The 22,402-nt window shown below is 61.3% G+C and overlaps 1 protein-coding gene across 3 annotated transcripts in view; it reads left to right on the top strand.

Moving 5' to 3' along the window:
• LAMA5 (laminin subunit alpha 5) overlaps window positions 1-22,402 on the top strand; it is a 62,985-nt gene that overhangs the window by 4,074 nt on the left and 36,509 nt on the right. For 2 of the 3 annotated variants that reach the window (XM_054541929.2, XM_054541928.2), the window contains exons 2-11: window positions 660-812; window positions 12,238-12,355; window positions 13,156-13,274; window positions 13,531-13,701; window positions 13,809-13,906; window positions 18,848-18,963; window positions 19,076-19,194; window positions 19,280-19,370; window positions 19,660-19,794; window positions 19,998-20,057. In XM_054541929.2, the coding sequence (XP_054397904.1) occupies window positions 660-812; window positions 12,238-12,355; window positions 13,156-13,274; window positions 13,531-13,701; window positions 13,809-13,906; window positions 18,848-18,963; window positions 19,076-19,194; window positions 19,280-19,370; window positions 19,660-19,794; window positions 19,998-20,057 (1,180 nt within the window). The remainder of the gene's footprint in view (window positions 1-659; window positions 813-12,237; window positions 12,356-13,155; window positions 13,275-13,530; window positions 13,702-13,808; window positions 13,907-18,847; window positions 18,964-19,075; window positions 19,195-19,279; window positions 19,371-19,659; window positions 19,795-19,997; window positions 20,058-22,402) is intronic. The other variant, XM_054541930.2, reaches the window with a different exon arrangement.

The following is a 22,402-nucleotide window of genomic DNA, read 5'->3' as shown; positions in this document are numbered from 1 at the left end:
CACAGGCCGCCGGAACAGCTTAATTCTGTCTCTGGAGACCCTAATCCGGAAGGCTGTGGGCAAGATCTGGAGGTGGGGCGGGGTCTGGCCGCCTGGATCCCCGCCCTGACGGTCCTTCTGTCTGCAGCTCCCCCTTCCTCCCCCTCCCACCCCGTCTTGCTGCGTTTTGTCCAAGCCTTTCTGGAGCCCCTGGCAGGGCCAGCAGGGAGGGGTAGCCATGCTTTGCGCTGCTCCTGCCCCTTCTTGCGCCTTTGGCTCTAGACACATTGATCCACCTTGCGGTTTACTGTGAGACTCTTCCTGCCCCCAGAGCTCGTTGCACTGGCACCCCCTCTGCCTAGAGCACACCCTCCCTTACCACGTAGGGCTCACACGCCACCCCCCTAGAGAGGCCCACCGAGATTTTCCCACCCAAGGCAGGTTCCCGTCTCCATCCCTGGTCTTCCTCTTGTCCTTAGCGCCATGAGCAGCTCACATGAGCCACATCCCCTGAGTCGGAGGAGCAGCGGGTGCTTAGTGCATGTTTGCTGAGCAAGTGGATGAGGGGTACAGAGGCTGGGAGTGGGACCAGGACTCATCTCAGGGCAGGAGGGTGACTGTGGAGGAGGAAGGGGGTCCCGGCCCTTCTCGGCTATCTGACCCTCCCGTTCCCTCTGCAGGGCCAGTACTGCGACATCTGCACGGCTGCGAACAGCAACAAGGCACACCCCGCGAGCAATGCCATCGACGGCACGGAGCGCTGGTGGCAGAGCCCACCGCTGTCCCGCGGCCTGGAGTACAACGAGGTCAATGTCACCCTGGACCTGGGCCAGGTAGGGGCCCTTCTTTGCCTGCTGCAGCCCCCATCTCTGTGTCTGTAGCCGTCGGGCCTACCTTGGGCCACAGGACCAGAAGGCGAGGTCTCCACCCTGAGCGAGACCTGGGGCCTGGGAGGCTGGCCACGAAGGACTTGGTGGGAGGCAGTCCCCACAGGGACAAAGGCATGGCAGTGGTCGCCTTTTGTTTGTGCTTTCAGCATCCTCGTGACACAGGGAAAGCGGGTGCTGATGGGGGGTGCTTCCAAACGCCACAGAGTTTGGGTGGGAGCGCTGAGTAGACAGCTTGGGGCCGGGAGGGCGGAGGTGCTGTGGGCAGTGCGGTGGTGCCCCTGCATCAGGCGCCCTGCTGTTTAAGGAATTCCTGGCAGGTGCTGGAGGGGCTGCAGGAATGCAGAGGAGGCTGGTGGAAGTGGACATTCCTGGGATACCTGTGCCGAGGTGGCAGCCGCTGAGGGTTAGGTGGGGTCGAGTGCCTGCTCTCCCGTCCCCAGCTCTGGGCTCTCCTTGGCCTTGGACACCCCTGCACAAGCAGGAGGCTGCAGCTGGGTGCCTCCAAGTGAAGAGTGAACCCCCCAAGGTGGGCCTGCCTGGCTGCCAGCCCTGAGCACCCCCAGATTGGGGGCGACTTGGCCTGGGTACCCGGCCTTCAGGTCCTGGCCTGTAAAATGGGCCAGTAATCCTGGTGCTTCTTGGGTCAGGGACAGTGGTGGGGCAGGTGGAGGAGGCTGGGCCTGAGAGCAGCGAGTGCCTGGAGTGGGGGCTCCAGGGCTGACCCAGAGGCCTGCATCCCAGCTGGCTCCGCCGCTGCCCCAGTCCCAGTGTGTGACACGTAGGTCTTCACCCCTGTCTGAGCCTCTGTCCCTGCCATTGTCCCGAGGGTGTTAGAGATAGAGGAGGTCTCCCTGGAGCCTGGCTGTAGGGCTGGCCCCAAGGGGCAGGCACCTTTGGCAGCCTTGGTGGCCTGCAGGCCTGCTCCGGGGTGGGCAGGCAGTGAGGGGAGGGCTCAAGCTCCAACAAGTGGCCTGGAATTTCCAGGGGTTCCTGAACTTGCAGGGCCCTGTGGAGAAGGGCGGGGAGCTGGGGAGGGGTTGCCTGTCCTGGGCTCCCTGCCTGCCTGCCAGGCCCCTAGCCCTGCCCTGGCCTGGGTCTGGGTGTGGCTTTGCCTGTTTACCTTCATCTCACTGGGTTTCCCCGCATTTGGCTCCCCTGTCCCCTGGACCCTGGAGGTCCCTCATCTCTCTGGCACAGCAGCAGAGGCTCCCACCTTGGCTGTAGTGTACGTGTGAATTCTCAGCTGCTGGCATGTGAATTCTCAGCTGCTGGCGGCGGGAAGCTGGATACTGGCGAGTTCTTCCCGCTCCTCCTCCTTCAAGAAACTAGGGGGCTGGGCTGGGGGAGGGGAGATGGCCCAGTCTCCACGGCAACCCCAGGGTGGCTGCAGAGCCAGTGGGCGCAGTGCCCGATGTGCCTGGGTGGGGCAGGGAAGACGGGACTGACACTCGGACCCACAAGCGTGGGCTCCACCACCCGTTGGCTCTGGGGCTCTCTCTCAGCCTCGGTGCACATCTATGAACTGGGCTGGAAACTTCAGGTCTGAAGCCAGCTTGCTTTTAGATTGTTCTGGGCCAGAAATCAGGTTCTGCCATGTGAGCATCTTGCCTCTCCCAGCCTCAGTTTCACCAACTGTAAAATGATACGGAGGGAAAAGGAACCCTTTCCACTCCACCTGGGAAGCGGTCCCTCCACCCACCCACCCATCCCTCCCTCCACCCACCCACCCACCCACCCACCCATCTCTCCCTCCACCCACCCACCCACCCACCTATCCCTCTACCCACCCACCCACCTATCCCTCTACCCACCCACCCACCTATCCCTCTACCCACCCACCCACCTATTCCTCCACCCACCCACCTGTCCCTCCACCCACCCATCTGTCCCTCCACCCACCCATCTGTCCCTCCACCCACCCACCTACCCCTCCACTCACCCACCCACCCACCTACCCCTCCACCCACCCACCCACCCACCTACCCCTCCACCCACCCACCCACCTATCCCTCCACCCACCCATCTATCCCTCCACCCACCCATCTGTCCCTCCACCCACCCATCTGTCCCTCCACCCACCCACCTATCCCTCCACCCACCCACCCACCCACCTATCCCTCTACCCACCCACCCACCTATCCCTCCACCCACCCACCTGTCCCTCCACCCACCCATCTGTCCCTCCACCCACCCATCTGTCCCTCCACCCACCCACCTATCCCTCCACTCACCCATCCACCTATCCCTCCACTCACCCACCCACCCACCTACCCCTCCACTCACCCACCCACCCACCTACCCCTCCACCCACCCACCCACCCACCTACCCCTCCACTCACCCACCCACCTATCCCTCCACCCACCCACCCACCTATCCCTCCACCCACCCACCCACCTATCCCTCCACCCACCCATCTGTCCCTCCACCCACCCATCTGTCCCTCCACCCACCTGTCCCTCCACCCACCTATCCCTCTACCCACCCACCCACCTATCCCTCCACCCACCCACCTGTCCCTCCACCCACCCATCTGTCCCTCCACCCACCCACCTGTCCCTCCACTCACCCATCCACCTATCCCTCCACTCACCCACCCACCCACCTACCCCTCCACTCACCCACCCACCCACCTACCTACCCCTCCACCCACCCACCCACCTATCCCTCCACCCACCCATCTGTCCCTCCACCCACCCATCTGTCCCTCCACCCACCCACCTATCCCTCCACCCACCCACCCACCCACCTATCCCTCCACCCACCCACCCACCCACCTATCCCTCCACCCACCCACCCACCTATCCCTCCACCCACCCACCCATCCACCTACCCCTCCACCCACCCACCCACCCACCTACCCCTCCACCCACCCACCCACCCACCTACCCCTCCACCCACCCACCCACCCACCTACCCCTCCACCCACCCACCCACCTACCCCTCCACCCACCCACTCACCTATCCCTCCACTCACCCACCCACCCACCTACCCCTCCACCCACCCACCCACCTATCCCTCCACTCACCCACCCACCCACCTATCCCTCCACCCACCCACCCACCTATCCCTCCACTCACCCACCCACCCACCTATCCCTCCACCCACCCACCTATCCCTCCACCCACCCACCCACCTATCCCTCCACCCACCCACCCACCTACCCCTCCACCCACCCACCCACCTATCCCTCCACTCACCCACCCACCCACCTATCCCTCCACCCACCCACCCACCTATCCCTCCACTCACCCACCCACCCACCTATCCCTCCACCCACCCACCTATCCCTCCACCCACCCACCTATCCCTCCACCCACCCACCCACCTATCCCTCCACCCACCCACCCACCCCTCCACCCACCCACCCACCTATCCCTCCACCCACCCACCCACCTATCCCTCCACTCACCCACCCACCCACCTACCCCTCCACCCACCCACCCACCTATCCCTCCACTCACCCACCCACCCACCTATCCCTCCACCCACCCACCCACCTATCCCTCCACCCACCCACCCACCTGTCCCTCCAGCCACCCACCCACCCACCTACCCACCCACCTATCCTATCCCATCCTGCTGCCTGCTGACCCATCCACCCCCCTACTTATCCACCCAGCCACCCACCCCCCTACCTATGCACCCACCCACCCCCCACTTACCCACCCACCCACTCCCTACCTATCAACCCACCCACCCACCTATTCTATCCCATCCCTCTGCCTGCTGACCCACTCACCCACCCCCCACCTATCCACCCACCTATCCTATCCCATCCTGCTGCCTGCTGACCCACCCACCCCCCTACCTATCCACCCAGCCACCCACCCCCCTACCTATGCACCCACCCACCCCCCACTTATCCACCCACCCACCCCCCTACCTATGCACCCACCCACCCCCCACTTATCCACCCACCCACCCCCCTACCTATGCACCCACCCACCCCCCACTTATCCACCCACCCACCCCCCTACCTATCCACCCACGCACCCACCTATCCTATCCCATCCCTCTGCCTTCTGACCCACCCACCCACCTCCCACCTATCCACCCACCTATCCTATCCCATCCAGCTGCCTGCTGACCCATCCACCCCCCTACCTATCCACCCAGCCACCCACCCCCCACCTATGCACCCACCCACCCCCCCACTTATCCACCCACCCACCCCCCACCTATCAACCCACGCACCCACCTATTCTATCCCATCCCTCTGCCTGCTGACCCACCCACCCCACCCCACTCCCTACCTATCCACCCACCCACCTCCTACCTATCCACCCACCCACACACCTACCCTATCCCATCCCTCTGCATGCTGACCCACCCACCCCCCCCCACCCCCCTACCTATGCAGCACCCACCCTTTCTTCATTGCTTCCATCCATCCATCCATCTGTCTGCTCATTCCTCCCTTCACACCTGCACTGTCTTCCTTCCTTCCTCTCACCCACTTTCCTGACCACGTGGATGTATCTACCAAGGCCCCCGTCTTGGCCTAGGCCGGGGGGCTGCCAGCCTTGGTCGGGGTGGGGGCAGGGACTCCCTGGAGTGGGGTGGGGAAATGTCCTTCCTGGGCTTCAGGGCTGATCCTGGGGCGGGGCTGGGGCTTCCATCAGGAAGCCAGGCTGAGCAGCGGGTGGGTCCGGGCACTCCCCCTGCAGCGGGCTGCCAGCAGCCTTTGTTCTGGGATCTGGAGCGGATGCCCTGGGAGGGGGGTGGGGGCGGCTGGCACTGGGCATCGGGAAGGCTTCCTGCTCCTGGAAGGCTGAGGAGGGCGGGGTGGGCTGCATCACTGTTCGGATCTCATGCCCCTGGTGTGTGGTGGGGCAGGGGCTGGCGCAGGGGAGGGGAGACTAGTCCCTGGGGTGTCCACCCAGAAGCAGCTGAGCCTGGGCCCCCGGGAGTGCCAGCTGGGCTCCTGGCCTGGGTCCCACTGCGCCCAGCCGTGGAGGGGTTCTCTCTCCAAGGGTGGAGCCTCAGGAAGAGGCTCCAGCACTGGTCACTGGTGACTCAGGGGGCAGTTTCCGAGTTCCAGACGTGACCTTCCCCAGGGGGTCCTTCTAGGGGGTTCTTGCGTATCTCCTTGCATCCTCCGGAAGCTTCTGGAACTGAGCGGTCACATCACTGGCCTCAGGCTCCTTCTTCCGATGAACCACACCCAGGTCCCGGGCCCCGGGAAGGGTGAGCGCGTTCATGACTGCCCAGGCACGTGGCCAGCGGGTCCTGGCTTGAGCTCCGCCACCCCCTGGCTCTGCCACAGGGTCCAGGCCCTTGCCCCACTACACCAGCACGCTAGCCCAGCAGGCCCAGGTTGTAAGGAGCTGGGCAGGGTGAATGGGGCTGGCTCTGGCCTGTGTCCCCTCCCTCTCCAGTCAGCCCCTGGGTGGTCTGACTGTGGGGGCGGGGCTTTCCCCAGCAGAGGAGGGCATGCCTCCCGCCTCCCTCAGATGAGGAGTGAGGACGCATGGGCTCCCTTCCGGTAGGGAGGCCCCTGCTTTGTTCTCTGCACAGCAGGCCGCAGTGCAGGTGCCACAGGTGGGGCAGCGGCTTTGTCCCAGCCCCCGAGGCCCAGAGCTGCAGGGCAAATGGGGAGGCCCAGGTGGGGGTCAAGGTGTGCGGGAACTGGGGCTGGCAGGGTATAAGGGGGGCAGTTAGGTATGAGGCTAGAAGTATTGGTTGGGGGCGAGCAGTGCCAGGTGAGGGCCCGTGCCCCTGGGATGGTGGAGAGCCATAGGAGGGCAGAGCAGCAGGCAGGGCCAGAGAGGGGAGGCAGTCAGCTGTCCCCGCCAAGTGGGGGTACGAGGAGGCAAAGCTCTGCTGAGGTCATTGGTCACTGGAGTGTGAGTTTCCCTAGGCACTTGGGGAAACTGAGGTAGAGTTATGAGAGGGTCAGGGCCAGTGTGGAGTGCCCAGTCCCAGTGCTGGGGTCTGGAGGACTGTAGGGTTGGCCATGCTGTCTGCAGTCTGGGTTCCTGGGCTGGTTCCTCCTCTGTAAATGGGAGGAGCACCGCAGGAGGAGGACCTGCCGGAGGTCCAGCACGCCCAGGCTGCCTCACCCTTCAGGACTGCCTGCTCTCTGGCTGGCCGGCTTGGGCCCTGGGCAGGCTTCCTGATCCAGGGTGCCACTGGCTTGGCTCCCTGGGCCTGGGTGGGCACTCAGCCATGTGGCCAGTGCCCCAGGACGGTTAGTGGGTTGTCCAGGGAAGGACAGGAAGTGCAGCCACGGCCAGGCTCTAGTTACAGAGCTCGGCAGCCGGGACAGGTGCACGGGCTGAGCCGGACGCAGCCACTTGAGCGGGGCTCCCTGGGGGGTACGGCGGGGGTCCTGGGAGGCACCGCTCCCCTCCCCTGGCACAGGATAGATGGCGAAACCAGCCCTCTACCTGTCCTGGAAGGAGGACACGGCCCAAGGGGCTGCCATGCCAAGGTGGGGATGGGGCCACTCCTCTCCCCGCACCCCTGCTGCCATGCTCGCCCTTGGTGGCTGCACGGCCAGACCTGGCACTCAGGGCACAGAGATGCCCCAGCACCCACCTAGACCCCCAGGCCCTGGCGGTCCCCAGAGGCTTCCTGTTTTCTGTCTGTTTCTAAACAACAGCCACTACATTGGCCTCTGACAACACAGCTCAGTGGAGATGAAACTGTTTGGGTTTCAGGCCTAGGGGTCCCCTTGGGATAATCTCCACTTCCTGTGTCCCTGGCTGACCATCTGGCCTGACCTGGGCTGGGCTGCAGGGAGGGAGCCCTGAGCTTGGGCTGCAGTGGTTGGGGTCCCTGAATCCACCCCAGGCCCGGCTCTGTTGAGGCGCGGGCAGCCCCCTGGCTGGGACCCCATCCTCTCCCTCCAGCTGGGGAGCTCCCGTCCCCCGCCCACTCCTGGAAGTTTTCCTATCCTGCTTAGGACATCTGTAGTTGGGCATGGCGGCGTCCAACCCCGGAGTTGGGGGTTCTGGCCTTGGAGTTTTTATTTTTCTTCCCAGCGGTGGGCTTGCTGTGGAAACCCCCGGCTTTTCCACTCTGCGTCCCTCTGGGAGAAGTGTCTGTGTGGGGCGTGTTTCCGGACCCCTGATAGGTTGTGTGGCTGCCGTGCTTATTCACCCAGCTGGGGGCCAGTGGAGATGCTCCCGGCTGCCGCCCTGCCCCACCCCTGCTGTGGGGCTTATCTGTGTTTCCAGATGGGGTCTCTTCGAGGGGAGGCACATGGCGGGAGCGGGCAAGGGCTGGGCTGGCCCAGGACTCTGGGCATCGAGGGGGCTGGGTGCCCTGGTGCCCTGTCAGAGCAGTGCGGTCAGGGTGCTGGCCCGGACGCCTGGGGCTAGGAGGGGCTTTTCCTGCCCCGGGAATTGGCACAATGCCCTTCTTCCTGCAGGGCGGGGGCTGAGTCACAGACCGCTGTGATCCAGGCTGCTGGGGAAGGCTGGACTGGCCCTCACCCAGCACAGCGGGCACCTGGGCCTGGCCCTGGTCTCCCCAACCCAAGATGAGCCAGGGCAGAGCTGGGTTTGGGCACAGGACAGCACCGCCTCCCCTCCTCTGGAGGTTCCAGCCACAGCCCACCCCATGGTGAGGTGGGTGCCTCAGCCCAGGAGGCTGCTAGCCAACAGCCCCACACCATCCCCAGGGTCCCCAAAAGCCCCACCAGCATTTCTCTGTAGTCCTCACCGTGCTGCCCAGACCCCAGCACCTACTCAGTCCCCTCTGTAGCTTTGCCTTCGGAGCGCCAGTGAGTGGGGCAGCTCCAGTGGGGGCCTCTTAGTGTGTCTGCGGGGTGGCTGCTGCCTGCCATCCAGGAACAGCTGGCGTCCTCCCTCCCAGGGTGCTCAAACCTTCATGCCCTCATGAAAGGCATTTTATCCTGATGCCCCTCTCTGCAGCTCTTCCCACTGCCTTGTGCCCAGGAAAGGGAAGTGTCCGCCCCAGGGCCACACAACCCCTGAAGCCTGGAGCCTGCCTGGGCCCTGGGCCCCGTACTCCTGGGGCTCTCACCGACCCCCTGTGACGCAGTAGTCACCGGGCAGAGGCCTCCTCTGGGAACTGTGGCCCTCCCAGGTCAGGCTGAGTTGGGGGGACTGGGGGGGTGCAGTGGCTGAGAGGCGGGTCCGGCTGCTGTCCTGGAGATGTGCCTGCCCCAAAATAGCCGATTTTTAAAAATAACTCAGGCGGCTTTTGTTTGGCTTTTGCTTTAAAAGAATTTTTTTTCTTTCTGCACAGAACTATGTAGCAGCGGAAAGGTCAGCACTGGCAGCTGAGCTGAGCGGGGCGTGGAGGGGGAAGGGCGGTCCTGAAGCCTAGGGTCTGTGCTTGCTCCGGGTCATGGCGAGGGCGGCCGGTGTGGCCCTGGGAGCCGCGACCAGGTCAGAGACAGATGGGAGTCCTCCAGTGCGGGCTTCCCTTCCTGTGAGCATCTGTGCAGCCACCAGGCCCTCGAGGACAGCTGTCCAGGGCCCCTGTCTGACACAGATGGTTGGGATGGGGGAGAGACAGGAGGCCAGGATCTTCCCGTGCGTCCCAGGGGTGGGGAGGGCGAAGTGTCTGTGTCCCCCTCATCCTGCTGATCAGCGTCTTCAAGTCAATATTTGTGCAAGTGCTCTCAGCTGGGAAAAATGTGACTGGCCTGCTGAAGGGGAGGGGGGAGGACGGATTGGGCTGAGGAGAGTGCAGCCTCCATCCAGGCGCTCAGGGAACAGCGGGGGCGGCTCCCAGGGGGCTCAGTCGGGACCTTTAGTCTCCTTCGGAGCCTTTGGTGGGAGGGGCTGTGCTGCCAGCTCCCTGAGAACAGCCTGTGTCCGTGCCCCCGTCCACCTCGAGTGGACCCTTCCTTGTCCAGGCACAGGAGCCATTGGCCCCCACCTGGGGCTCTCTGGAATGCTTGTGGTCAGGCCCACAGGGGGCTGCTGAGGCCCAGGTGTGGGGCTGGATATAGGGTCTGTCCCTGAAGAGGCTCAGACCCCTCCCTGCTGGACAGGGCCTGTTTCCCTGCCCCCCACCCACAGGGAGGTAGACGATGACCTCAGAGCCTGGCAGCCGGTGAATAGGCCTGTGCCCCGCCCCCACCCCGGAAGGCTGCGCTTGGCTCCCACAGTCCCTGCAACGCCAAACCCTCCGAGAAGGGTGGGATTTGGACCTGGTATGTCTGGAGTCCTGGAACCTTGCCCCCTACCTGGAGTCTGGGCAGCTGGTGCCCCTAAGGGCTGAAGCTATGAGGGGTCTGTGGTCTTTTCATGGGGGACCCCACAGCAGTCTGGCTCAGTCCAGTAGGGTGACTGTAGGTCTCGTGCAGCTCTGGGGGACCCTGCTCTCCCCCTTGGGGCCCTAGGCTCCCAGGCCTACCTGGCCAACAGCACCCAGCTGTTCCCAGGTGCACCTGCTATGGGGAGAAACCCTCCGGAGGAGTGGGCACTGGCAGGTCAGCGTCCCGAGGAAGTGTGGTGGGTGGCCCTGGGGTGTGGCATGACCCTCGGAGGCCTGCTGGCCTTTTTAGGGCCCACCTGGGGGCCCGCCTGTGAGCAGAGGAGGGGCCGGTCCCCACTGCCACCCGCAAAGAGTTGGGCTGAGTACTGAGGTCTCCCAAGGTCTCCATTGCAGACCCTGTGGGCCTGTCAGGGGAGGTGTGGGCCAGGACAGGCAGGCCACACCTGTGCTGTGGGTCCATGAGTTGCCTCTCTCCCTGGCACCCGGGCCTGCTCGTACAGGCGAGGGAGAGGTTCGTGTTTCCTCCGCCTCCCTGCCAGGTCCCTGTGGAGCCTCTGCCTGGGAGAGCCCTTTCCCCTTTGTTTGAGAGGGGCTGGGGAGGGGCTGGGGAGGGGCTCACCCTCCCTTGGAGCCTCCAGGCTTGTGACAGGGCCTGGAAACAGCTTCCCTCCTTTGCCGCCACATAGGGGGAGCCTAGGGCTCCCCTCAGAGGCTATGGCGGGTGGGAGCACTCTGCCGCAGCAGGGGCTGAGCCCTGGCTTGCGTAAGTGTGAAGGCGGAGTGCTGCCTGGGCACCGCCCCCTCCTGTGTGCCTCCGGACCGCCCCCCCCCCCGCTCCTGGGTGCAGCCTCTTGCCATTGAGGCCATGGGCTGTTTTTAGGGACCAGAGACCTTTTCAGAGGGGGCCTGTGGCCTGGGTCCATGGAGGAGCCACCCCCATGGTGTTTCACTGTTGGGCGGGTGTGTGTGCACCCCCAGGTGCAGGCATGGAGGCCTGTGGTCATGTCGGGTGGGTGCAGAGATGAGGCTGGGTAGCACTGACTGCTGGGGGCAGGAGAGGCTCAGGCCTGGAGTCCTGAGGGCGGGGTGTCAGGGGATGGGTAGGGAGGGAGGGAAGCCCAGGTTGATCAGAGGCCTGAGGGGAGCCAGCAGGCCTGGCCTGTGCAGGGAGAAGGGCCTGGGCCTGGGGAGATGTCCACAGCTGAGGGTTAGGGGGAGGAGCTGCAGTCAGGGAAGGCTTCTCTGAGGAGATGTACAAAGCGTCCTGTGAAGACTGAGCCAGGCTCTCCCCCAGCCCTGAGGCACAGACACATGGGCTGTCCCTGGGTGGAGGTCGGGCTGACACACGGGGAGAAAGTGGACAGAGCCAGGGTGGGGCCGGGGCAGGGGCTTGGGGTTTCGGGGGCCTGGGAAGGAGCAGCTTTCCTCTGCCCTGGGCACGGCTGCCCTGACACACACCGGGCCACAGCAGTGCTACTGCCCCAGTGCCTGGGCTGGTGGAGTCTCCGAGGCAGACTCAGCTTCGAGAGGGCCCCCTGCCTGCAAGGCTGAGCCCCGCTTGCTCCTTGCAGCCTGGTACCCGGGGGCTCAGTGGGCCTCTCGCTGTGGGCTGGTCAGCATGGGAGTGAGTGGAGCCTGGGGAGGGGTGCCCGGCGTGAGGTGGGGACAGGGGCCCCGTCTTAGGAGCCGCTGACCTGTCAGAGGGACCAGGGGGTTGGACCTTTGGACCTGCCTGGTGGCGGGGACCACTGTCTGGCCACCGGGCCTGGCTGGACGTGAGGGCTGTGGGGACGCTGGGGTGTGTTCCTGCCTGGGCTGTAGGTGGGCCTCTCCCTAGCTTGCTCCAGTTGCAATTACAGAGCTTGCAGGACCATGGGGAACCCCAAACTCCTGCGGCAGGGAAGGGGAGGAGGCAGCGCGTTGGTCCCGAGCACAGGCGGGGAGCCCTTCCAGGAGGGCTGGTTCCCGGGGACTCATCTCCATCCCTGGGGAGCCCTCTCCCCTGGGTTCGTCTGCCCCACGCAGGCAAACCCAGAGGTGCCCCCTATGTGGCAAGGGTGCCACATCCCTTGCTGCAGCCTCACCTGAGGGGCAGAAAATGAGCCAGGCCCCTGGGAGCATGGGAATCCAGGCACCCCTGGCTCCCCTGACACCCTCTCGACCCGCAGGTCTTCCATGTGGCCTACGTCCTCATCAAGTTTGCCAACTCACCCCGGCCGGACCTCTGGGTGCTGGAGCGGTCCATGGACTTCGGCCGCACCTACCAGCCCTGGCAGTTCTTTGCCTGTGAGTCTCTGCCGCCATGGGGCCTGGGGGGCGAGGCAGGGGGGTCCCTGGGCAGGCTCTCCATGACCAGGCTTCTGAAGGTCTCAGAACACCCAGCCCTGCCCCCATACCCGGCTGCTGTGGTCATGACTGTCAGATGAGGACCCAAAGGCTCCTGGGGATTTATTGGCTCCTGTCCCCGGCGTCGGGCACAGCCGAGTCCAGGGGCTGTGGCGCCAGGAATCTCTGGTACCATCTCTTGGCTGCCTCTGGATGGCTTCATGCGCCGGCAGCTCCCGTGGTGACAAAAGGGCCCTGGCAGCTCCCACCTCGCCTCCTGCCAGCCTAGCCACCTGTGTCAGGAGTACTGGAGTCCTAGCCCAGATGCTGGCCGTCCTTGGCCCCGTGCCACCCTGACCAGTCATGCTGGTGGGAGTGGGTGCTCCTCCCCAATGGGGCAGGCCTGGTCACGTGTCCCCTAAAATTCCCTGGCCTGAGAATGGGGGAGGGGCGGGTCAGTGATGGGCAGTAGGCGTCTGTCCCCAAGGAAGGGGGTGAGGATGGTCATTGCGGGGGGTGGGGGGTCACTCACATCAAATCATGCAAGGGAGAGTGGTGAGTGGTGGCGGGCAGTGCAGTCCAACGGGCCAGGCCCCCTCAGCCAGCGACCTGTGGTCTCTGTCACACGGCCTCTTGGCCTGTGGGAGCCTCAGTGGCGAGGCCTGGAGACGTCAAGGGGCCCGGGGCACTGCGGGGGCCCAGGCTTTTCTGGTGATCCAGCGCCCTCCCCTCCCGCCATTCCCTCCCGCCATTCCCCGCAGCCTCAAAGAGGGACTGTCTGGAGCGGTTCGGGCCACAGACGCTGGAGCGCATCACACGGGACGACGCGGCCATCTGCACCACCGAGTACTCACGCATCGTGCCCCTGGAGAACGGAGAGGTGGGGCGGGGAGGGGCAGCGCGGTGCGGGGCTGGAGAAGGGAGAGGTGGGCCGGGAGGGGCAGCGCGGTGCGGGGCTGGAGAAGGGAGAGGTGGGGCGGGGAGGGGCAGCGCGGTGCGGGGCTGGAGAAGGGAGAGGTGGGCCGGGAGGGGAGGGGCAGCGCCGTGCGGGGCTGCAGAAGGGAAAGGTGGGCCCGGGAGGGGCAGTGCTGAGCGGGGGCTAGGGCCACACTGGCCTCACCGCATGCTGCCCACAGATCGTGGTGTCCCTGGTGAACGGACGTCCGGGCGCCATGAATTTCTCCTACTCGCCGCTGCTACGTGAGTTCACCAAGGCCACCAACGTCCGCCTGCGCTTCCTGCGCACCAACACGCTGCTGGGGCACCTCATGGGGAAGGCGCTGCGGGACCCCACGGTCACCCGCCGGGTGAGCTGCCCGTGGCCCAGGCGGGGGAGGGGGACCGGCTGGGTGGACCCGGGACTCAGGGTGGGTGAGGCCTGGCCGCCTGGCGCTCACGGGGCCTGCGGGTGCAGTATTATTACAGCATCAAGGATATCAGCATTGGAGGCCGCTGTGTCTGCCATGGCCACGCGGATGCCTGTGATGCCAAAGACCCCACGGACCCGTTCAGGTGAGGCCCCGTTCAGGTGAGGCCCCCAGCTCCCTGCCTGTCCTTGTCACCCCTGCCTAACCTGAGGGTGGGTGACCTGGTTCCATGGCCCACCACGGCCCTGCTCTCTTGTGTGACCTGAACTGACCACCACCGCATGGGCCTCAGTTTCCTCATGTGTGCAGTGATGTGGAGGCCAGGGTGTGTGCAGCCTCCCCAGGGTGCCCTGTCTTAGTTTGAGGGGGCCTTGCCCTACTGCCAGCAGAGGTGAGGCTCTCCGGACCCCCAGGCCAGCTGGCCTTCCCACCATAATGGACACCTGGGGCCCCGTGGAGGGGAGTCAGTGATGGGGATGATTGATCCCCGACTCCACGCCTGCATCCCCTAGAACGGACAGGTGCCCACTACCTGCCGAGGCAGCCCTAATTCACTTTGGGGGTGCCCGCCCAGCTCCCCCAACCTTTCAGGACACAACAGACAACTTCCTGGCGGCCCCAGGCCTGACCTTCACTCCAGCCAAGCAGGGACCAAGGCCCAGGACGGGGATGGCGGGGTGGGGGCAGCCAACACCCGTCATCTGCTGTGCCCTGTGTGCCTCCTTTTGGGGGTGGCCGAGGGCACTGCAGAGCGTCCACCTCCCGGGAGCCCCTCACAGAATGGGAAAGTGGCCCTGGTGCTGGCACCAGCACATTCCTGGGCCTCACCCAGAGTCCTCAGTAAGGTAGGGCCAGGCTCATTCTGCCGAGAAGCAGCCCCGGGGCATGTCCCTCCTTTCCTCCCTCCCTCTGTTGGTTCCTTCAACCAGCAGCTGTGTGTTGAGTGCCTAACACATGCTGGGCCCTTTTTCTGGGAATGGGAACACAGGGTGGGACCCCAGCCCAGCCTCAGGAGCACCTGTTCCGGGGGAGGCAGCTGGGAAACACGCAAACCAGTACTCAGCGTGGTGCCCGGAGGGCGTAACACCCGAGGGTGGCAGTGCAGGCATGGGGCTGGACAGAAGCCACTCAGAGTGGTGCAGCTGAGGCTGAGCGAGTGACGAGGCTCCTGGAACCCCAGCAGGGAGCCGGCAGGGCTCATCTAGTGCCTGCAACCGAGCAGCCCAACTTCATGCGCTTGGATTTGGGACCTGCCCCTGCCTTCTGCGGGGTCTTACTGCTCTGTCCACGCTCCAGTTTACAGGGGAGGTGGGGAGGCGGGTGGAGCTCAGATAGGACCAAGGTTTACTCCTATTCTCACGGTCAGTGCCGAGCAGAGGCGGGAGCCCCGGGCCCCTTCGGATGCGGTGATGGGTCTGAGGGGAGAAGTGGCACAGTCACCTGAGCCGGAGGACTTGGGCTGTTTGCCAGGAGCTGTGGGCCCTGGGGACCCACCCTGGGCACTGGTTGCTGCCAGCACAGCTTCAGGCTGCTGAGCTCCAGCAGAACTAAGTTGTTCTGGGAAATTAAGTGCCAAGTGGGGACGCAGCTCGTGACAGCAGGGAGTGGAACCCACCAGGCAGCCCGATGGGCCTCCAAGGAGAGGAAGGACATTGCCATCCCCTGACTCACCGCACCTGGGTGTGGACTGAGCTCAGCTCTCCCTGCAGGTGCAAGCAGGGTTGACTGGAATCTTTCCTGGAACCACAGACTCTGTTACCCGCACCTGGTCATGCACCAGTGTCCCAAAACATCAGCCTGCCCGTGTTCTCCCTGCACCCTTTACCCGCCACCCCGCCTCTCCTCCAGGGAAGGGGGCTCCATGTCTTCAGCCAGCAATTTTCTGCCTCCTTACCTCCACCATCAACTTATTCCCACCCAAACCATCACCCCCACTACCAGCCCACCCCCACCATCATCACCCCACCATCATCATCACCACCCCCACCATCACCACCATCACCCCCACCATCACCACCATCACCCCCACCATCACCGTCATCACCCCCACCATCACCATCATCACCCCCACCATCACCACCATCACCCCCACCATCACCACCATCACCCCCACCATCACCACCATCACCCCCACCATCACCATCATCACCCCCACCATCACCGTCATCACCCCCACCATCACCGTCATCACCATCATCACCATCACCATCATCACCCCCACCATCACCATCACCATCATCACCCCCACCATCACCATCCCCATCACCATCCCCATCACCATCCCCATCCCCTGGGTTGCTGCTTCCTCCTCCCTGAAATGCACCCCATAGTTTTTCTATTCCATGACAGTCTATCTGGAATTGTCTGAAAACGGCTGTTTTGTCCTCCCTCTTGAATGAGAGTTGAGCTGACTGTAGGATTCATGGTTGATAGCTGTGTCTCTCAGCACTTTGGAGAAATGATTTGACTGTCTCTTCACCTCTCCAGGTGCTTGGGAGAGTCCATTGTCCCTGTAGTTGCTGATCCTCTGGGGGTCGTCTTCCTCTCCGGGACTTTTTATGGTCTTTTTGCCATTGGTGTTCTGCAGATTTATTGTGATGTGTTGAGGATTGGGATTTTTTTCTTGCTCAGGACTCACACTTTTTCTTTTTCTTTTTTTTTTTTTTGAGACGGAGTCTCGCTCTGTTGCCCAGACTGGCGTGCAGTGGCACGATCTCGGCTCACTGCAAGCTCCGCCTCCTGGGTTCACACCATTCTCCTGCCTCAGCCTCCTGAGTAGCTGGGACTACAGGCGCCTGCCACCACGCCTGGCTAATTCTTTTGTATTTTTAGTACAGACGGAGTTTCATCATGTTAGCCAGGATGGTCTCGATCTCCTGACCTTGTGATCTGCCCGCCTCGGCCTCCCAAAGTGCTGGGATTACAGGTGTGAGCCACCATGCCCGGCCTTTTTTTTTTTTTTTTTTTTGTATTTTTAGTAGAGACGGGGTTTCACCACGTTAGCCAAGATGGTCTTGATCTCCTGACCTCGTGATCCACCTGCCTTGGCCTCCAAAGTGCTGGGATTACAGGTGTAAGCCACTGCACCTGGCCATGTGTTCATTATTAATTCAAGACCATCCTTGGCCATTCTTTCTGACTGTTGGCTCCCTTTCCTACCTCTTTTCCCCTGGAGTCCCCATTAGATACAGGAGCGCCTTCTGGTTTCCTTCTCAGAATTTCTATTTCCTCTTTCTTTATCTTCTGAGTTGTCTTCTGGATAGCTTCTTTAGCTCCTCTTCCACTTCACTAAATCTCTCTTCCACTGTGTCTGGTCTGCTGTTTAGCCCATCCATTGAGTCTTTAATTTTATAGTTTCATTTTTCATTTCTAGAAGTTCTGATTGGTTCTTTTTCACATCTGCCTGTTTTCCATAGTGTTTTTTTTAATTATGTTTTAGATTTCTTTTTTATTTTATTTTATTCTGTTTTGAGACAGAGTATCACACTCTTGCCCAGGCTGGAGTGCAGTGGCGCAATCTTGGCTCACTGCAAGCTCCACCTCCCGGGTCCATGCCATTCTCCTGCCTCATCCTCCTGAGTAGCTGGGACTACAGGCGCCCGCCACCACACCCGGCTAATTTTTTGTATTTTTCTTTAGTAGAGATGGGGTTTCACCTTGTTAGCCAGATGGTCTCGATCTCCTGACCTCCTGATCCACCCGCCTTGGCTTTCCCTAAGTGCTGGGATTACAGGCGTGAGCCACTGCGCCCGGCCTATGTTTTAGATTTCTTTATGACCATTTTTAACATTCTTCTCCAGCTTCTACTAGATTACTCCGTTTTGTGAGGTTCTTGGGGCTCTTTCTGCTGACCTGCCACATGGTTTCTCTGCAAGGTCTTTAGCAGGCTTTATCTTTGTGCTTCTGGTGTGCCCTGGGATTGGGATGGTTTTGGGAGAGCTTTTGCTATACACCCCAGGGTATCGCCAGCCTGGCACCACTTTTCCTATCAATTTCTTGACCATGTGGATTTTTGAAAAACGGAACACCAGCTTCAGGCCCTTGCTTGTAGGTACTTGGAGTTGGTGCGAAGATAGAGCAGCTGCTTTGTTGATCACCTGTGCTGACGGGCAGTTAATTTCCCAATTCCTCTCATTGAGGGTATGGCCCTCCCAGATGTTTCTGGATTCAGAGGGAAAGCAATATTGATTCCCGAGGCCCTGTGAGGTGGGCCCCGTGGAGGACAGGACTAGAGCTAGACAATTCGCGGCTCTGGGTCTAATCCTCATGGACTGACTTCTGGGGTCCTGCTCAGGAAACGCATGGCCCTGCAGCCCCCGGCAGAGCCTGATCTGGGGCAGGGACTCCCGCTGTGGTCTGGCTGTGTTGTGTGCTGGGGCAGGGACTCCCGCTGTGGTCTGGCTAATACTGAGGAGTAGGTGCTTCCAACCTCAGGCCTTGTCTCCCTCCAGCTGTCACCCTGCCCACGGGACATAAGGCAAGATTCCAGCCCTCTGACTTAGTGTCCACCCCAGCTGGAAGAAGGAAGCAGTTCTTGGCCACTTGGCCCTAGGGAGGTGACCAGGATGCCTAGGAGTCCTGCCTGCTAAGTGAAATCTGAGCCTTGGGGGGGTGCAAATGGACCCCTTTCCCTTCTGGCTCAGGGAGGTTTTGGGCTTACGTTCGAGTCCTGGCCGAAGTGGAAAGGGCATAACTCCGTTTTGGAGAACGCAGGTCTCTGTCCTGACCTGCAGGCTAGGGGGCTCTACTGACCCCTGAGGTGCCCTGTCCTAGGCCCCACCTGGTCAATGCATACCTGCTCCCCAGTCCCACCTCTACAAAGGCCCTGTGAGACCCTGTCCTCCACCGCCTCTTTCCTTGTGTCCATTCTCTCAGCCTGGGGAAGTTGCGTCAGAGCCACTGGCTCGGGGATGCTGAGTCTGGGCTAACACTTGCTGCCTGATAGCTAGAGAAACAGCAGTGGGGGGCCGTGTCCGTGTGGCAAGCCAAGCCATCGAGGGGATCACAGGCCCCTTCAGGGAAGGGACTGAGCACCTGCCACCTGCCTCCAGGATGGGCCTGAGCCCCCCTCCTGTGTTCCCCACAGGCTGCAGTGCACCTGCCAGCACAACACCTGTGGGGGCACCTGCGACCGCTGCTGCCCCGGCTTCAACCAGCAGCCGTGGAAGCCTGCGACTGCCAACAGTGCCAACGAGTGCCAGTGTGAGTGCCTCCTCCCACACACGTGTGTCCTGCCCACACCCTGACCCATGAGAGGGCCCCAATGCCCGGGCCCGTGGAGGGCGTGCCAACAGCTGCGCTCCCCTCTCTCTAGCCTGTAACTGCCACGGCCATGCCACCGACTGTTACTACGACCCTGAGGTGGACCGGCGCCGCGCCAGCCAGAGCCTGGATGGCACCTATCAGGGTGGGGGTGTCTGTATCGACTGCCAGGTGGGCTGGGCTAGAGGGCTGGGAATGGGCTGGCCCCGAGGTGGGGCAGGGACCTCCCCAGACTCAACAGCCATTGTACCCCCAGCACCACACCACTGGCGTCAACTGTGAGCGCTGCCTGCCCGGCTTCTACCGCTCTCCCAACCACCCACTCGACTCGCCCCACGTCTGCCGCCGTGAGTGGGCTCAGTTGGACGGGTGTCCTGGGTCTCAGGGTCTGCCCGGAAAGAGGCGTTCCTGGGCCTTTGGGGCTGCTTTGGAGGGGATGTCCTGAGCTTCCAGGCCAGCCCAGGAAGGAGCCTCCCAGGCCACGGGCGGGTCCCCAGCCCTCATGTCCCCCCAGGGGGCCTGGCTGTAGCCCTCATCCCCACGGCCCTGGCTAGGGAGGTAGAGACTGACCCATCTTGGAACCCACCTCTTGGGTCCTGGTAGCTCCAGGCTTACCTGGCTCCTGCCTCTGCCCAGGCTGCAACTGCGAGTCCGACTTCACAGATGGCACCTGCGAGGACCTGACGGGTCGCTGCTACTGCCGGCCCAACTTCTCTGGGGAGCGGTGTGACGTGTGTGCCGAGGGCTTCACAGGCTTCCCAAGCTGCTACCGTGAGCACCTGCCAGGGGCATCCGAACAGACACCACTACCTGCTGGACTCCAGGAGCCCTGCAGGGGGTGGAGGGGTTCCCCAGGGTGGACCGTGTTGTCCTGCCTGCATCTCCGATTGCGCTGAGAGACCGAGGGTGGCAGGGGGTGTAGGGTGCTGGGGTTCTGAGCAGACCTGGCCAACATGCGTGTCTCTTCCCCTCAGCGACGCCCTCGTCGTCCAATGACACCAGGGAGCAGGTGCTGCCAGCTGGCCAGATTGTGAGTAAGTGTCCTTGAGGCCCCCAGGTCCCTGGCCTGCCCTGGAGCCATGGGGGCAGCTTCACAGGAAGTTCCTGGAGAAAGGGAGGATTTTCATTTGGTCACTTTATTTTTGGCTTATTTCTTTTTATGCAAATTATGCCTATTCACACTGGAAAACCTTCAGAAATATAGGTAGGCATAAAGCCAAAGAAAAGTTAGCCCAGGCAACATGGTAAAACCCTGTCTCTACAGAAAATACAAAAATTAGCCGGGCGCGTAGTGATGTGTGCCTGTAGTTTGAGCTACTCCGGAGGCTGAGGTGGAAGGATTGCTTGAGCCTCCAAGGCCGAGGCTGCAGTGAGCCATGATCACACCACAGCACTCCAGCCTGGGCAACAGAGTGAGACCTTGTTTCAAAAAAGAAAATTGGTTGGGCACAGTGGCTCACGCCTGTAATCCCAGCACTTCAGGAGGCCAAGGCAGGTGGATCACCTGAGGTCAGGAGTTCAAGGCCAGCCTGGCTAACATGGTGAAACCCCGTCTCTACTAGCTGGGCATGGTGGCGGGCACCTGTAATCCCAGCTGCTGAGGAGGCTGAGGCAGGAAAATCGCTTGAACCCGGGAGGCGGAGCTTGCAGTGAGCCGAGATTGCACCACTGCACCCCAGCCTGGGCAACAGAGCGAAACTCCATCTCAAAAAGAAAAACAAAATCAAAAAGTTATCCACAATTCCACCAGCTCTGCACAGCGCTTGAATGCTCTCTGTACACAAGCACTTCTCTTTCGCAAGCTTCGTCATGCGCTCTGCACCCTGTCCTGTGATTACGTCCCAGCCACAATACTGTAAACACATTGTCTTGTGGTCTCTTTCATAGGGACTAAAGAAGTATTTATTTAAACAGCCCCCAGTGGTTTGAAATCTAGGTTCTTTTTTTTTTTTTAATCATACCGTGATAAAGCATTATTAAGATGAGGTAGAAAACTGGCCGGGCAAAGTGGCTCACACCTGTAATCCCAGCACTTTGGGAGGCCGAGGCAGGTGGATTACCTGAGGTCGGGAGTTAGACACCAGCCTGGCCAACATGGTGAAACCCCATCTCTACTAAAAATACAAAAATTAGCCAGGCGTGGTGGTGCGTGCCTGTAATCCCAGCTACTTGGGGGGCTGAAACAGGATAATCGCTTGAACCTGGTTGCAGTGAGCTGAGATCCACCATCGCACTCCAGTCTAGGTGACAGAGCGAGACTCCATCTCAAAAAATAATTAAAAAAAAAAAAAAAAAAGAGTCTCCCAGCATACAGTCACAGCCACAGAGCAGCATGGCACCTGCTGACCAAATCATTGCCATTACCACATAGCAGAGTCTATCACTCTTGGCTTGATAGACAAAAAATATTCTCAAGTCAGAGCCATGTTCCCTTGCTTTTTAGTGTTTCTGGAACTGGGACGTGTCTTTTGCTTGGTGGCATATCACAGTCTAGTTGGAAGGGTTTTTCCCTTTCGTGACAGGACATACAAGCATGGCATCTTTCCCAGTGAGTGGGCTCTTACACTGTATTTGATATGACGTCTTTTTTTTTTTTTTTTTTTTTTTTGAGATGGAGTTTTGCTCTTTTTGCCCAGGCTGGAATGCAGTGGTGTGATCTTGGCTCACTACCACCTGTACCTCCCAGGTTCAAACGATTCTTCTGCTTCAGTCTACCAAGTAGCTGGGGTTACAGGCATGCGCCACTACACCCAGCTAATTTTGTATTTTAGTAGAGACAGAGTTTCTCCATGTTGGTCAGGCTGGTCTCGAACTCCCGACCTCAGGTAATCCGTCTGCCTTGGCATCCTAAAGTGCTGGGATTACAGGCATGAGCCACCACGCCTGGCACGATATTGTGTCATTTTTAGCTGCACTTTGACTACTCTGTAAGCTTGAATCTTCTTGACTTTTCAAGTGCTTTCTTTTTTTTTTTTTCTTTTTTTTTTTTGACGGAGTTTCACTCTTGTTGCCCAGGCTGGAGTGCAATGCTGCAATCTCAGCTCACTGCAACCTCTGCCCCCCGAGTTCAAGTGATTCTCCTGCCTCAGCTTCCCAGGTAGCTGGGATTACAGGCATGCGCCACCATGCCTGGCTAATTTTTGTATTTTTAGTGGAGACGGGGTTTCTCCATGTTGGTCAGGCTGGTCTCGAACTCCTGACCTCAAGGGATCTGCCCGCCTCAGCCTCCCAAAGTTCTGGGATTACAGGCGTAAGCCTCTGTGACCAGCCTGTATCACCTATTATCAGTTGTGTGTTTTTCTCCTGATGGGTCATTTGCCCCTTATTTTTTGGGGGAGCTTTTTTCTGTGTCCTGATTTTGTAAATTTTTAGGTGAATC

Source organism: Pongo abelii, chromosome 21 (assembly GCF_028885655.2).
Source record: "Pongo abelii isolate AG06213 chromosome 21, NHGRI_mPonAbe1-v2.0_pri, whole genome shotgun sequence".
NCBI classification, from domain to species: Eukaryota; Metazoa; Chordata; class Mammalia; order Primates; family Hominidae; genus Pongo; species Pongo abelii.
Note: the sequence above shows the minus strand (reverse complement) of the source record. Positions and strands in the feature narration are given on the sequence as shown.